Here is a 15,261-nt window from a genome sequence, read left to right as displayed (position 1 = left end):
TATTTTACAAAATACCATTCGCACGTTTTTGCAAAACTCGAGTGACTGAATTTAGAACAAGTTGCAGCTTAAAATGATCTCGCACCAGATGGCAGCATTTCTCTGGTAAATATCTTTTTTTTTTTGGGCCTATTCAGACTTCACACATCTAATAATTGAAAACATTTAGTTGTAGTGTCATCATTAATGTAGTGTCTCTACTAACGACACTTAAAATTGAGTTTTATGATAATAATTATGGCACTATGATATATTCAATTTCCATAGGACTAAATTATGCAACATTTTATGTATGTATATATATATATATATGCAAATTATTTGACATACCTCAGAATACTATTTAATATATATATATATACATATATATATATGCAAATTATTTGACATACCTCAGAATACTATTTCATATATATATATATATATATATATATATATATATATATATATATATATATATATATATATATATATATATATGTATACATATATACATATATATATATTAAATAGTATTCTGAGGTATGTCAAATAATTTGTTAAGTAATATTTTACAGTACGTGCAATTACCTAAGAAAGTACTGGTTAATATAAGGTAACCATGGCCATTGGTTAAGTTTAGGTTTAGGGGTAGGTTCATGGTTATGACCTAGTCATTATAATATAGGTAATGCAACACACATATATATATATATATATATATATATAGATAATCCCAAACAGTTGAGGTTAAAAAGTCTACATGACTGTGCAAACTCACTGTGCCCTTGAGCCAAGATTATGACCTGTCTGAGCTGTGAATATCTATATGCTGCTTTTATCTTGTGGTCTGGTTTATGAAGCACATCTTGTAGTAGCTAAACCATTTTCATGTGTGGAAAGTAATGAAGCTGACAGGCTTACTGACCACGTTCACACCACTGACTTTGCCTGTGTGATGTTTTGGGGAGATCATGTGCGGCCTTGATATATGACGGCCACTTCAAAGGCAGGGGCCCGGCGTGAGAACCAGCCGCTCTAAAGCAGATAACCGGCGGATTTATGGCCTCGCACTTTTCCCATGATTGCCGGTGGGTAGCAGGCGCTGTTTGCCTTAATCCCCATTCACTTGGAAATGCTGATACTTTTTCTCTTAAGGAATTTAATGGTGTGACAGTGATTTACTAATGTAAATCTGTCTAACAGACCCTGGCATAAAGGGACTGGATTAGGCCGGCATAAAGACCCATCTTGGGGAGGAGTGACTGGTGTTGTTGTGCTTTCATGTGGCGCGCACTACTGCAGCCCGACCGGCGGTTTGTTCACGCCCGCCAGAACAGCTACATAAGTTTTGACTTGAGCCGTCCCTGAGGGACCAAGGGGGACCTTGAGGGACCGTGCCTTCAAATAACAGTAAACAGCAAATGAGAACTGCTTTTGTTTTTAAGACATTGTTGCAGCGTCAACATACAATGGCATTGAGACATTTCATAAACAAAAGGGAACATATTTTTAAAAATTGCTGGTGACTGTAACAACTTTGACTGATTCAATAAATGTGTTTGCTGTTTACTTTAAAGTTCGTAGACTAATTTATAACTGTTGAAGTAGCACTTATAATTGAAGTTGTTTGTTTGTCTTTAGTGGCTTATTTTGCATTATTAGAAAAACACATTAAAGTACGCAAATATTTTTTTCGACCATACAATTTCAAGAACTCAAATGATGCTATGGGAAAACAATTACTTTCTCTCATAACATTCCACGATCTGTTGTGGTGAAGGCAAATGGAATGATGGTTTTATGGAATATGCACCAGAATGAAAGAAAACACTCAGTTTCTTCAGGGACATCAGTTTTTTTTTCTTTTTTGCATAGAAAAAGGTTACATCTTACAGAGCGTGGTAGGGTTATTAAGAAGGTCACAAAGTTACAGTAGTAGAAAATCTCACATATGAGTATTAGTGAATGTTATTTAAAAAAAATTCAGTAGGCCTATTGTGTAAAGTGGAGAAGATCCCGTCACCCCCACACACACAAAAAAAACACAGTAGTGATTGAAGTGCATCATACCAATTAACTCATCTAATTTCAATATAAACTCTAGTTACAATCTTACACATATACAGATTTACAAACTGGATTGTTAAATCATAGATTACAAAACTGATTCACACCTCACTTAAGTGATTATCTGCAAAACCTTTGGTTTGTCTTTGAACAAGCTGTTTTTTTTTAACTCTAAAGCTACTGTGTGTGTTTGTGAAAATCTGACAATATGCTTTTCTATAGAGAAATATCAAAGCATACATATCAATTGCAGCATTTTAGCAGTGTTTATGCAGGCACTATCCCATAGCGCAGTCCTTTACACAAAGTCAAAACAGTATTTTTCTTAAAAAATGACAATCACTCTTCATCCTTACGGGTGTCCACGCAGTGTGATGTGTAAAAATCTGTCTTTCTTTCCCTCCCAGATTTGATGTTGCATATGTGCACAGGAAGTGTAGAGAAAAAAAGCCCATGGTGCTGACCAAAGCAGGCACAATAGCTGTTTTCTTTCCTTTATGTACAAAGTGTGGAAGACGTCCAGATGCAACAAGAGCAAATCCAACACTTAAAACGCTCCCACTTCAGTCCCCCACGGTCGATATGGTTTACTGCTGCTTCCGCTGTTCCCGCTGCTCTGGCGGGATGTGGTGGATGTGGAAACGGAAGAGCTCACGTTGGAAGAAGCCACCGAAGATGCCGTTACGCTGGGGCTGAAGAGCGGGAATCCGCTAAACGACAGAGGGAAGGTCTGCGCTGCAGCTGCGGCGGCCGCTGCGTGGACGGTTGCCGATATTGAAAGCAGCGAGGTGGAGAGCGGCGGTACGCAAGATGCGACGCTGCCTGTAGAGGGCGCTCTGAGCGAGGAGTCACTGTGGGTGAAGGAGGAGGTCAGCAGGGCTGCACCCCTCTGAGGAACCTCAGACAGCCTGCTGGAGGAACTCTCTGAGGATGGAAGTCCGGTCTGGTGCAGAAACGCAGTGGGGATGGGATGCAAAGCGGCAGCCCAGTGATGCGGGTGGAGGGCCTGCTGGTGATGGGCTATGGATGTGGTCATGGCGGCCGCTTCCCTCTGCGAGGCGCAGCTGCTGAGGTGAGAAACCAAGCGGACGCGGAGCGGGTCGCTAGAGTCCAGACCTTCCACGGAGCTCAAATACCTCGCCACTTCAGCCAGACACTCCCGAAAGCCAATGCTCATGAAGTCCATGGCCAGAGAATGAGCATCAAAATATCCTGAAAGAGACCGAGAGAAGTGAGGCTTTAATCATGATGAATCAAATGCAACCCCACTGTGTTGGAGAGGCTAAACCTAAGCAGACTAGGATTGTGACCTGACCTGTTTGTATGTTTGTTTTGTCTCCCCTCTGCTTCGGTTTTAACACTCATTGGAAAGCTCTAACAAACCCCCAACAGTGCAGCCTGTGAATGTGGCCCCACTCCCCTCCCATGGATTTATGAAAGCAAACACAATCCCAGGGTCAAGTGCTTCTTTTGTCCTGCCGGCACTTTCCCACGAGTTCAATCCTACCATTAACATTGATTTCCACTTTAATCTGGTCAAAAGGGAACTCTGTGCTCAAGTTTCACTACGGCGTTAGGTGGAGGGCAAAACAGGAGTCAATAACAAGCAGTCTACCTTTTCCTCCTGTGGCCTGGAGCATCTTCAAATGATCCACTGTCATCTGCAAAATTTCCGCTTTCTCTAACTTGGCAGATCCCTTGGGAGAAGAAATAGGATAGGTTTTTAATATGATAGCTTTGATGAAATAATGTGGCAACATCCTCTTCCACGTACTTTTAATTTATTGTAATTATTATTAGAAATAATACTTTCATAAAGCATAATAAAGCACACAGGGATGTGAACTCACCTGTTTCTCAAATGCTGTTGGCACCAGACGACGTAACTCTGATAAACTATTATTTATTCGGTCCCTTCGTCTTTTCTCAATGATCTGCAATATATAAAATAATCAACAATGTATCAGTATTCTAAATATAGTATTTTGAAGAATTTAACAAATAAGAGAATTTACTAAAAAGTTATGAATTACCCCTCTCCGCTTCTTTCTAGCCATGACTTGGGATGTTGTGGTAGGTGAGCCACATCTTATAAATGAACCGTTGCTTTGCCTGGGGGGGGGGGGGGGGGGGAATGAAAACTTATCAGTACACTGTAAAAAGTGGTCATTGTTACCATTAAAATTTTTTTTTTTTTATCAAGTCCTATTGAATTATATTTTTGATTTTCGACTAACAAAACCAGTTAAATTTAAATATGAACCACATGAAAACATATTTTAGGTTACCTAAACAGCAGTGATAACACAATAAAGCTTTCACTTGTAGGCTAAGTCATTACCAAACAGAAATACTTAATATAAAAGTCCATTCATATCTATAGCCTACATTCAAATAGATATAAATGTCTACAAAACTTTACAATAATGTTTAGTAAACAATACTTTAAAAAAATGGTAACATACAATTGGTACATTTAGGATCCAATCCAACATCTAAGACTTGATCAAACCCATCAAATTATTGTTGGTGCAATCTAATGTAGTCTAATGTTTGATTTAGTCATATTACATAATATTTTGACTCAAAACAGTTCATTCCACATTTTTAGGTAACATGACAATATACAACTAAGTTACAAACTTTATTTAGTTTACTATAGTAGTTTATGTACATTCACCATATATGAACAATATTAAATTACATTAAACAGTGACATTCTATTCACCTGTTGAGCATTACATACTAATGTTTGTTAATTTTATTAAGTATTACAAAAGCTTTTAGTGTGTGTCATACAAACTGAGTTTATCCATGTCCAAGATTCAAATATTAAAATCAATTATTAATTAGAATTAATAAACTTAGAAACTAGATTTAATTATATTACAGGCCTATACTTTATAGCCTACATGTAAAAATGTCCAAAGGGAAAGATCTTAAGATAACACCTAAGTGAATCCTCAGCAACAGAACAACAAACAAGCATCCCATACATGCATGCAGCTTACCCTGAGTAGTTATTCTCGCTGCCCACATCAATAGTTTCATCCATGTCGCTGTCGGACGTGCTGTCCTCACAAGGCCGCTTCATGATGCAGTGCGCACAGGTACAGTCACCAAACACTCTGAGCGTCTTTCCCACGAACCGCTGGAGCCTCAGTCTCGCATTCACGCCCACGTCCTGCTTTGGGAACACCCACCGAAAAAAAAGAAGAAAACACGCCCCGAGCCACCGAATGGAGGTCTCAAACTTCATTCCCCTGATAATTGACTCTGCCCAGCTTCAGCACTCGCGTTCTGCACCCGAGGGCCCCAGAAGCGTGAGAAACACTTTACACAAGAAAGGCGACGGTGTTTCACAGCCTGACAGAGCTTGGACACAGTGTGCCGATAGGCAGGAAAACTAGGTAAAGGGTTTCTGGCAAGGCTAATTTCAGGATGCAGAGTGACTTGCCAAAATGTAGTTTAGTTAGCGCGCGAATTATTAAGGAAGGAATTCCTGTCAGTGAGTTTGTGTTCAGGTTCGTCTCGCGCATCCTAAATTGTTTTAGCTTCCCACAGTTAGCTAACCTTCAAATATCCTGAAGACGTTTTAATTAGAACAACAATTAATGTTATATATTTATTTTAAATCTATATTAATATGAAAATAACGTCAGAATGTTTTGTCGACTTACCATCCAACACAGACAAGAGATCAAGCTCCGTTGCTATGGTTACCTCACGTGCAAATGTGTAGCCCACACAATCGGACAAACTTGTATTTTTACTTTTAGGTTACAGAAATGTTATATATATATATATATAGTATAAAAAAATATATTTTAAAGACACATTATGCTATATTTTTATATGTTTTAAAAGCAAAAACTACCTTAATTACCTTAAATCTAAAAAAAAGAAAAGAAAAAAGATTTATATTACTTAGAGACTACCGGTATATTTTACCATTAAAGGCAGGGTAGGGTTTTTTTTGCTCCGGAAACATTTTTTGTTAAGGACTTTGCACACTGGGTCCGAAATTTTCGCATGTTTTTTTTTCGTATTCTCATTCGGTGACTCTGAATTGTCAAAACACCATTCAAAATGCTTGCTGCGGATGTGAAAAACGCAGCAAATCGAACCCGGTCCGAATTTTTTTATGACGTACGAAAGTTTCGGAGGCAGAAGCATGATGTGAGGTCATATTTATTTTTTAACGTGCAAAAATTTCAGACGCAAATTTTGGTTTTGAAATTTTGTTTATGCGAATGTATTTATATGTAGCCTATCGTCTGTGGAAGGCATATGGCATGCTCATCCAATCATTGCATTCGGTCCGAATGTATTTTCATACCTTCGTGCACCCTGTTTATGCAGACATAATGTAAAGTTATGTGCTCTGAGACATGAGGTAACGTCTCGTGACGCTTTGCAAACTCTGCTGTGCGCATTCATGTGTTTTGAAGAGGCCGTGGCTTTGGAGATACTCTGAAGGGAGGATGGGATCTTATGCTTTCAAAGCTAACTTGCCATCTTGCCATTGCTAGCCGCTCCGAAGAATTGCCTACCCTACCTTTAAAAAATTATATTTAAGGAAGCAGTAATGGTAAAATATGTGTAAAAAACAAAACAAATGCATTATTGCAGTATGTACATACTCAAAACAAATGTTTCAATAAACATTAATTATTGAGATTATAAAAGTATATTTCAAGTTGTTATGGGGAGTCTGTCTCATGTATTCTATATAGCGCAAAACAGTATGTTGACAAACTAAACACACGCTTCTAAATATATGCATACACACACACAGACACACTTTCACACATGGGCTCCTCATCTAGTTGGAGGCTCCAGCTGTAGTGCATTTCCTGGGTTAAACGGTGAAGACAGCACATTGTTTGGGCTCACAAAACCCCCCCTTTGTCATGTGCCTTCCCCCTGGTGGAGCGTAGCACAGTCTCCCAGGCAGCCCGCCAGTGTGATGACTCGTTCCCACAGCTCGAGCCCTGCGCTGAAACCCAATCACCATGTGACAGACGGCCAGGAACACAGGGAGGGCCGGCAGGGCCGCTGCCACTGGGAGGTTACCGCGAGCCAAGCGTCACCCACACCACTGCAGCCGCAGCCCGTAACCCTATTCTTCACATTGTTTGTTTGTTTCCAAGTCCAATTTAACTAACATGATATAAAACCTTAGAAATATCAAGCTGGCATTGTGGAGGAGGGCAGCTTATGACCTTACACACATTAAGTTCTATAGTGTCGAGCTATATTTTGTTGTTAATTATATCTATGAACTTAATATTCAATTTTATGTAAATGTCTACAATGTAACATTATGGACACATTATTTTGTTTAACTTTAAAAGTATAATACTTCAAAATATAGAAATGTCTTTGCATTTCACAATAAAATGACGTTTACCACCCAATAATTTCTAAAAACAACCATCATAACTAAAAATAAATTTGTATAGTAAAATTATAAATTAAATATTTAAAATTAAATTAAATATTTATAAATAAAATGCAGTTATTAATAATAGTCATTTTAATAAAAATTAATTATTTTACTCCAAAAAGTATATAATATACTTTTATACCTATATAAATGTCTTTATATAAATGTGCATTTCACAACAAAATATCAAAGCAAGTGGCATTTAAAGAAAGACAAACACACACTCGACAAACATTTTACAAACCAAATAGGAGATTTTTAATGGTAAAAACAATAGCTATACAGTACTGTTCAAAATGATGGACTGGACATTTTCAAACTGATCCTGCCTTTAGTTAATGTGATGAACCCTTTGGCTAAAGCACATGTAGTGGTTTGATATTTTGCTAATGCAATAAAAAGTTCATAGGTTTTAAGTATAATTTAGCTGTCCAAAAACTTTATGATCTCCTAATACAATGAATATTATAAAGACACAAACCTCAGTACTGCTGAAGGGTTTCTGCATCACCCATTGCTTTTAACACCCTGCACCAGACCCAGTCCTCAGCACAGATAGCTCCAATCAAGCTGTCAACAGCCTCTCATAGGCCAGGCCAGGCTGCAGCTCTCCCAGGTGTGACCTAAAGTATATAAGGGCTAATTAAAGCAGTCTGTCCGGCTTCACAGACCCGGACTTTCCCTCGTTTTCCCCTGTTGATGGATATGCCCACTCAAGAATGTTCAAAGTTCTTTTTAGGATAAATAAAGACAGTATAATGAAAATATTGACAGGAGAGCAGATATACACCAAGCCCTAAAGGTTTGTTTCACATTTATTCCATTTGGATATTGTTATTGTTCAACACAACACATCTACAAAAGGTCTACTGCATCAGACTGGGTCTCCTTGTATCTATGTTTTTATCTAATTATTAGTTTCTCTAAAAGGGACAGTGCACATTATTAAACATTTCTGTAAATGGACCAGTTCACTCAAAGGACAATAACGGTAACTGTAAAGTTTTAATAATTGTTCTAATTCTGTGAGAATAGGGAAGTCCACACCACAACTATAACGATAACAGGACAAAGAAACGATATTGTTGGAATTACTTTCAGAAAGTTTTTTTTTTCTCCAGATGATGAACGATAATAACATTGGCATATTTGGCAGCCAATCAGAATCCATCCTGTTTTCAGAGCTGGAGCATTTAAAGCGTCAGACGGCAAAACTGCAGCACGTGCTTATAATACAAAGAACATTATTTTGCGTATGTGTGGGTACTAATAGTAATTGACCCTGGATAGAATATTACAGGGTCATCCTAAAGACAAATACAAAATAAGTAAAAATTACAGCAATTATGTATACACCTAATAGGCAAATGCTTAATTTGAATTAAGTGATTATTATGTTTATATGTTTGGCAACAGTTCTTCTAACCCTAATTAATGGAGTGTTGTAGCTTTTCATTTCTTAAACAACCATGTAGGAAGACACATCATGCTCATATTCCAGGATGACAATGTCAAGATTCATCAGGCTCAAATTGTGAAAGGATGGTTGGGAAGGAGCATGAAGAATTGATACACCTCTTGGTGGAAATAACATCACAACTTTTATTTTTACATTTTTGTTCAAGAACTTGTAATGACAATGCAAGAGTCCAGTACTCTGTTAAGTCTCCTCCAGCACATCTTAAAGATTTTCAATGAGTTTAAGGTCTGGATTCAGAGGTGCCAATTCATGTGTGAAAATGATTCTTCATGCTTCCTCCCATCCATTTTTTCACAATTTGAGCCTGATGAATCTTGGCATTGTCATCCTGGAATATGGCAACATATAATATGCTATAAACATAATAATAACTGCAATAATGATCCAATCATTGACAATCAAGCGATAGTCCACCCAAAAATGAAAAATTTGTCATCATTTATTCATCCTCAATTTGTTCCAAACCTGTATCTGTTGAACACAAAATAAAATATTTTAACTCTTTCCCTGACATTGACGAGTTATCTCATAATTTATGACAAAATGCTTCACTGCCATTGACGAGTTTTTCCGTCTTTCCGTGTTACCACTGTTATACAGAGGGCACTTACATATCTTCTGACCGAGTACAGTATATCCAGATCAAAACATAGGCAAAGAAGCAGCAGAAACAAGGGATTTCATATGTAAGCAGACACATATGAAAAATAATACGATCATCAGCCATAAACAGGATAAAAATCAAAATGGACGGAAAAATCAAAATCGACCCAGGACGAGCTATAGGACTGTGAAAACTTTAGGGGTGTTGATGGACTCGATCTACTCCATCTGTGTTTTGATCATCGTTCTGAATCTGAAATCTCTGACAAAAACGCGATTTCCTCAGCTTTTTGCTCAAAAAGCTTTTTTTAATGAAACTTACCCACATTTAAGTGTTGATAAAAAAGAATACATGAGGTTAGAATAAAATTCTAGGTTGCATTCATAAAAAAGGTTGCATTCATACAACAAAATATTCTGGGGGCCATGAAAGTTGTGTGAAAATGACCAAAAACGCGGGCGGTGGCTGGCAATTTGAATTTCTTAAAAATAATTTTTTTAATTTAATTATTTTTTCTTTTTTTTTTGGTAGCCATTGACTTCCATAGTAGGAAAGAAAAAAAAAACTATGGAAGTCAATGGCTACCGTCAACTGTCTGGTTACCAACATTCTTTCGTTTTTATTGGCTGGGCACACACATATACACACACAAAGCAAATATGCACATATTACATATATCTTTATATTAGATGTTGTGAAAAGAGGTTTTCACTCCTATTCTGTTTTGCTTTTTGCATTTCATCCTTGGCTTATAGAAAACAAGTGCTAGTGATATCAGTCCGGGGCAGGACTGCAAAACAAAAACCGGAATATGGCCTCCACCAAGTCTGCCAGCGGGCAGCGTGGAGCTAAAGCTTGTCATTGTCACCTCTGAGACATCTCAGCATGTGGCCAAGCAGGTCCAAACTTAGTGCAAACGTTTGCGTGTGTTTCTTCTATTCCCAGGCAGGAGGAAGGATTCCTTTCATCCCAAACATGCTTGCATGGAGAAGGCGGGCGGGCGGCCCTGCCCCTGGGCCCGGCGAGAGGGGCCCAGCCCTGATGTGCCATGCTATCAGTGGTTCCCAAGGCTGGCCAGCCTGGGAAAAGCTGGGTGGACCCGTTCCAAAATCAGCATTACATGCATTATTGTTCTTACCCTCCCCGAGTCCCAAGCACACAATGAAAACAACAGCAACAGCCACAATCTCAAGCCCTTCTCTGAACACAAGGCTGCCCTTAGTCACTCGCAAACTGCCTTTTTAAAACCAAGTTAACTGCTTCATGGCAACGGACACTGTTGCCTGGGCAGCAGCTTCCTCAGCCCCGACTCTTCCTTGAGAGTACACTGACCTGTTTTAGATTCAGGGCAAACAAACATTTGTCCTGTTAAATTAAAGTATAGTGCAAGTAAAATGGTTGGGAAAACATTGGCATTTATTGCTCTTCAGTAAATTCATCTGAGAACCAGTGGCTAGCTAAGAGTTAGACAGTTAATAACTATAAGTCAGTTGCATAAAAACAAAAATTGGTTATACCACTTGGTCACACTAGTTCTAAAAGACACAGTCTTAAGGATCCAAAGGATTCACTTTTATGCTAATGTTATGATACACTAAGGCCGTGTGTCCACCAAAGCGTTTTTAGCCAGCTGGCGCTCTGCTTAAAACACCTATCGTGAGCGCTTGAGAGCGTTTTGGTAACGCAGCGCAGCGTTTTTTCAGTTGAGACGCTTCGTTGCTATGATACAGATCCGCGCCACAGTTTACTTGTAACTGATTTCGCAAATCATTTGTTTGATAGTACTAAAAAAAAGCACAGTTTTTTAATCGACCAGGCCAGCAATATACATTTTCATCCATTTTGTTCAGTTATCTCTGCTGGTTGATGTCGTTGTACAGAAATAATGTTGTGACAGTTGGTCGGTGTGGTATTTGTCCCGCCCCTCCTCCACTGTGATTGGTCGGTTGTGTAAAAATTGACAGTGATGAGCGCTGCGTTTTACCCAAAGTTGAACATTCTTCAACTCTCGGCGACCTGTAAAAAACGCTGAGTGCTCAACGCTTGAGCGTTAAATACAAGCTCAGCACCTCATTACGCTCCTGGCGTTCTAAAAACGCAGCGTTCCCATTGAAAACAATTGAAAAAATACGCCAGCAGTGTGAAAAAACGTTTTGGTGGACACGGCCTAACGGGGGAACCCGGCTGAAAAAACAGCTTAAACCAGTGTAAGGTTGTTTTCTGGTCCTCAAGCCAGGCCTAACTGGTCTGAAGTGCTGAGAAGTGCTGAAAACCTTTGTAAAAGGCTGACTTAAACTGTTTTTTAAGAAGTTTCAACAGCGCCTGCAGCCCTGCACCAACAGAAGTAAAAGAAACTAGGAAGTTACTGAGATCATAATCTAGTTCCATCCTTTCGTGTTCCTCAAGGGATGCTTGTGATTAGTGAATGAAGTTTGCATGAATGAAAAATGTTTGCTAATCAAAGATAACTGATATCGACGGATCTTGCTGATCAGACAACAAAGATTTTAAGATTATGACTAACCTGATTGTTTTCTTTGGTGACTTCTGGATTTAAACACAAGAAGGTTCCATTTCAGCGCCAAACTGAAACAATTAACCCCTGAGTAAATAATCGACTTCTTTCTCATTGTTATCCAATCTGTCCGAGACAAATGGGCATCTGTTTATTTTTCCTGTCAGTGGAAGAGCGAATAGCCACAAACTGACGATATCCTAGGATTGTGGACTTCTGACTCCAAAGTCATATTATAGGCGCTTTATTAGTGTTTAAGGTCACAGAGAGACAAGCAAGTGCATCCTATATCAGGAAGCCTTGTGCGTCTCTGGAGTGAAATATTTGGCTTTTAGTTGGAGCGCCGGCCGTGAGTCGGAAATCCTGGGAAGCGAGTTCATGGCAGACAGGCTCCAGGCGTCGTATGGGCCAACGTTGAAGAGAATGGGTCAGAATAATAGGGCCCTTCCTGCCATTCTCAGATTCAGGGCAGTATTTCTGTCACGGCTTTCCATCGAACGGTGTCTGGCATTTTGCTTCGGCACTCATCAACACGCATGCTACGCTCAGAAACACACTGATCTGCACTGCAAGTTGCCATTTGGCTCAACACAATGTGTCTGTCAGAATTATGTCAGCATCAGAACAACATCATTGTGGTGATTTTAAGGGTGACTATCAAGGGAGCGTATACTCATGTTAACAAGTTTATCAGTCTTTAAAAGACATTTTAAACTCTGCTATAGTGTGTACTTGTGTGGGTTTATAATACAAAAATGGCATAATGGAGTGAGAACACACACAGACAGGTGCCCCTTCTCTACTTCCTGTCATACGACCTGAGCTTCCTGTCAGGATACATGAGCTTGAGGAAGCCATAGGTTTCCCCTTCTGCATTCAGCTCTCATTGTTCAAACATTGTTAACCAATTGTTATGCATCCCTTTTATTCACCGTGGCACCTTCGTTATTTGCACAATAGCGTTGTTTCCACTGCCAAAACCTGGAACCCGCAAGTCAGCTCTTCAGACAAAGTTCTAGAGCTAAATACTAAAATAAATGAACATTTTGTGGCATTTTTAATTTCCTTACCATTTGCACATTTGATCCGAATAGTTAAACCTGCCACATAAGTGCTTGTAGATCATTGTAGTAAGGCAGCGCTGAGACGGCTTCATTTAGAGTTCAACCTACAGAAATAATTTTTTTTTTTAGTTTAGTTCAGTTCAGTTAGTTCAGTTCAGTTTAGCAAACTCATCCATTATGGATGAATACTTGTATGTCATGTCTTTTGTCAAAAGCTTCATTTATTTGAATCAGGATTGGGATTTCAATTTAGAATTGGTTCCCTTTTAATTTTATGATTTGCAATTCAAAGAAATTCACAGAGCGTTTTCCCATCCAGGTTCACAAAGGTTAAACATGTTATAAAATATATATATATATTTAAATGTGATCTATCCTTCCATCCATCCATCCATCCATCCATCCAAGTTTAATTTTAACAATTCAATTCAATTACAAATTCAATGAAAAATATTACATTCAATTTAAAAAGCTCAATTACCGTAAATTCTGAATGCCGCAAAACCCAGATTCAAATATTCATACATATATATAAACAGTAATATATTATAATATAAGTCATACATCAATACATTTATAAATATTTTCAACATTTTCATTTAAATCTTTCCCCACCAGGTAAAAAAAAGAAAAAAAAAAAGGAAAGTTGCCAGCCACCGCCAGCGTTTTTGATCATTTTCACAAAAATGTCATGGCCCCCATGAATATTTTGTTATATGAATATATGAACATGCAATATATCAAAAGCCTCTGCTTAAAAAATAAATAAAATAAAACATATTTTATTCTAGCTTAATGCATTCTTTTTTTCTCAACACTTGAATGTAGGTACGTTTAATTAAAAAAAGCTACATTGAGCATCGACATTTCATTCAGTAACATTATGGTGCGTTCACACCGGACGCGAATAGCGCGTCAGGCGCGAGTGTTTTCAATGTTAAGTCAACGCAAAGACGTGTGTAACGCGTAACGCGTCTTTGCATTGACTTAACATTGAAATCACTCGCGCCTGACGCGCTATTCGCGTCCGGTGTGAACGCACCATTAGGCAGTTTTGATTCATATGCCGTTTAATGTTAATATTTTACAAATGCATGTGATAGCATATGATATCGCTCGTTTCTGCTTCTTCCTTGCATGTGTTTTGATCAGGAGATTAAGTACTTTTTCAGAAAATGTCTAATAGTGCCCCCTACCGTATTACAGTGAAAACACGGAAAGCCGGATAATTCAATATTATCGGCGGGGAAGCGTTGTCTCACAAATGATTGAAGTTTCCGTCAATGGCGGGGAAAGAGTAAAGAGAAGACGAAACTTAAAAGCATTGATGTTGCTGTTTGACACTGAAAATCTTAACTGTTTAATCCAATTGCATAAGCAGTCTGGCTCTGCTCCCATATCAGTGGCTTCTGGCTCGCTCTGCTTTCAGGGAAGCAGCTGCCCTGGACAACCCCAGTCTGAGCAGACAGGCAAATGTGTTAAAGTAATTAACAGACAAGAAAGAGGAAGTCATCAGCTACACATTAAGTGACCTGACTACTGTGAAATCACTACTCAATACGGCAGGATACAACCACAGTCAGAGAAAGAGATATGCGTTCACACGTGGCACCAGTCAGTGAAGGCCAACAAGATAATCTTCTCTTCTACACTAAAAAACAAACAGAAGAAAGGAGGGGTGTCCTCTTGGGACACCTGTACTAATCATTACTGGTTTGTATTTTATTATTTATCATATATATATTATTTAAAAATGTAAACAAAGTTGATTTATAACTCTCTTGAAAGATAGGGGTTAACATTTAACATTTATCTGTTAACAATTATCTGTGAAGGCGAGTTTTGCTTTTCAAAACATGAGCTTGTGCACAGTTTATCTTGTGCTCTGGAAAACACCTAAATATAATAACACCGTCAACTCAGTCTGGCCTCTAGGCAGCAGCCGAAGCCATTCACCAATCTTTCCCTGAGTTTTAAGACGTTTGGGTATCACAGGCAGTGAGGAAGCACAAGGTTAGAGAGAGATCCAGGAAAGAGCTTTCTGCTAATCTCTACCAGGCTAAGACCCCACAGAGCCAAAACACTGATATGGTGTGTCAC

General features: G+C 38.6%; 2 protein-coding genes across 3 annotated transcripts in view; both read right to left on the bottom strand.

Annotated features, from left to right (window-relative positions):
• Positions 1-1,823: 1,823 nt before the first annotated feature.
• hey2 (hes-related family bHLH transcription factor with YRPW motif 2) lies at positions 1,824-5,236 on the bottom strand. The gene is made up of 5 exons (XM_079583505.1): positions 5,061-5,236; positions 4,083-4,161; positions 3,900-3,983; positions 3,665-3,746; positions 1,824-3,261 (listed from the first exon to the last, which is right to left on the bottom strand). The coding sequence occupies exons 1-5, from the start codon at positions 5,141-5,143 to the stop codon at positions 2,597-2,599; spliced, it is 993 nt and encodes a 330-aa protein (XP_079439631.1). The 5' UTR covers positions 5,144-5,236; the 3' UTR covers positions 1,824-2,596.
• A 2,499-nt stretch (positions 5,237-7,735) lies between these two features.
• The window catches only part of LOC306983272 (uncharacterized protein), a 60,463-nt gene continuing 52,937 nt past the window's right edge, over positions 7,736-15,261 (bottom strand). The window contains exon 4 of one of the 2 annotated variants that reach the window (XR_013794327.1): positions 7,736-8,121. Coding sequence is in view for 1 of the 2 variants with exons in the window: in XM_079583517.1 (XP_079439643.1) it covers positions 8,072-8,121 (50 nt within the window). In the remaining variant the exon portion in view is untranslated. The remainder of the gene's footprint in view (positions 8,122-15,261) is intronic. The other variant, XM_079583517.1, reaches the window with a different exon arrangement.

The sequence above is a fragment of the Phoxinus phoxinus genome, assembly GCF_949152265.1.
Source record: "Phoxinus phoxinus genome assembly, chromosome: 16".
Classification (NCBI taxonomy): domain Eukaryota; kingdom Metazoa; phylum Chordata; class Actinopteri; order Cypriniformes; family Leuciscidae; genus Phoxinus; species Phoxinus phoxinus.
This window is presented reverse-complemented; position numbering and strand designations above follow the sequence as displayed.

What these genes read in the sequence shown, in the direction of transcription:
- hey2 (XM_079583505.1), bottom strand. Translation starts at nt 5,143, where the DNA reads ATGAAGCGGCCTTGTGAGGACAGCACGTCCGACAGCGACATGGATGAA. An exon ending in AGCGAGAATAACTACTCAGG is followed by an intron (nt 4,162 to 5,060) that starts GTAAGCTGCATG and finishes CCCCCCCCCCAG; the next exon opens with GCAAAGCAACGGTTCATTTA. An exon ending in CAACAGCATTTGAGAAACAG is followed by an intron (nt 3,747 to 3,899) that starts GTGAGTTCACAT and finishes TCTTCTCCCAAG; the next exon opens with GGATCTGCCAAGTTAGAGAA.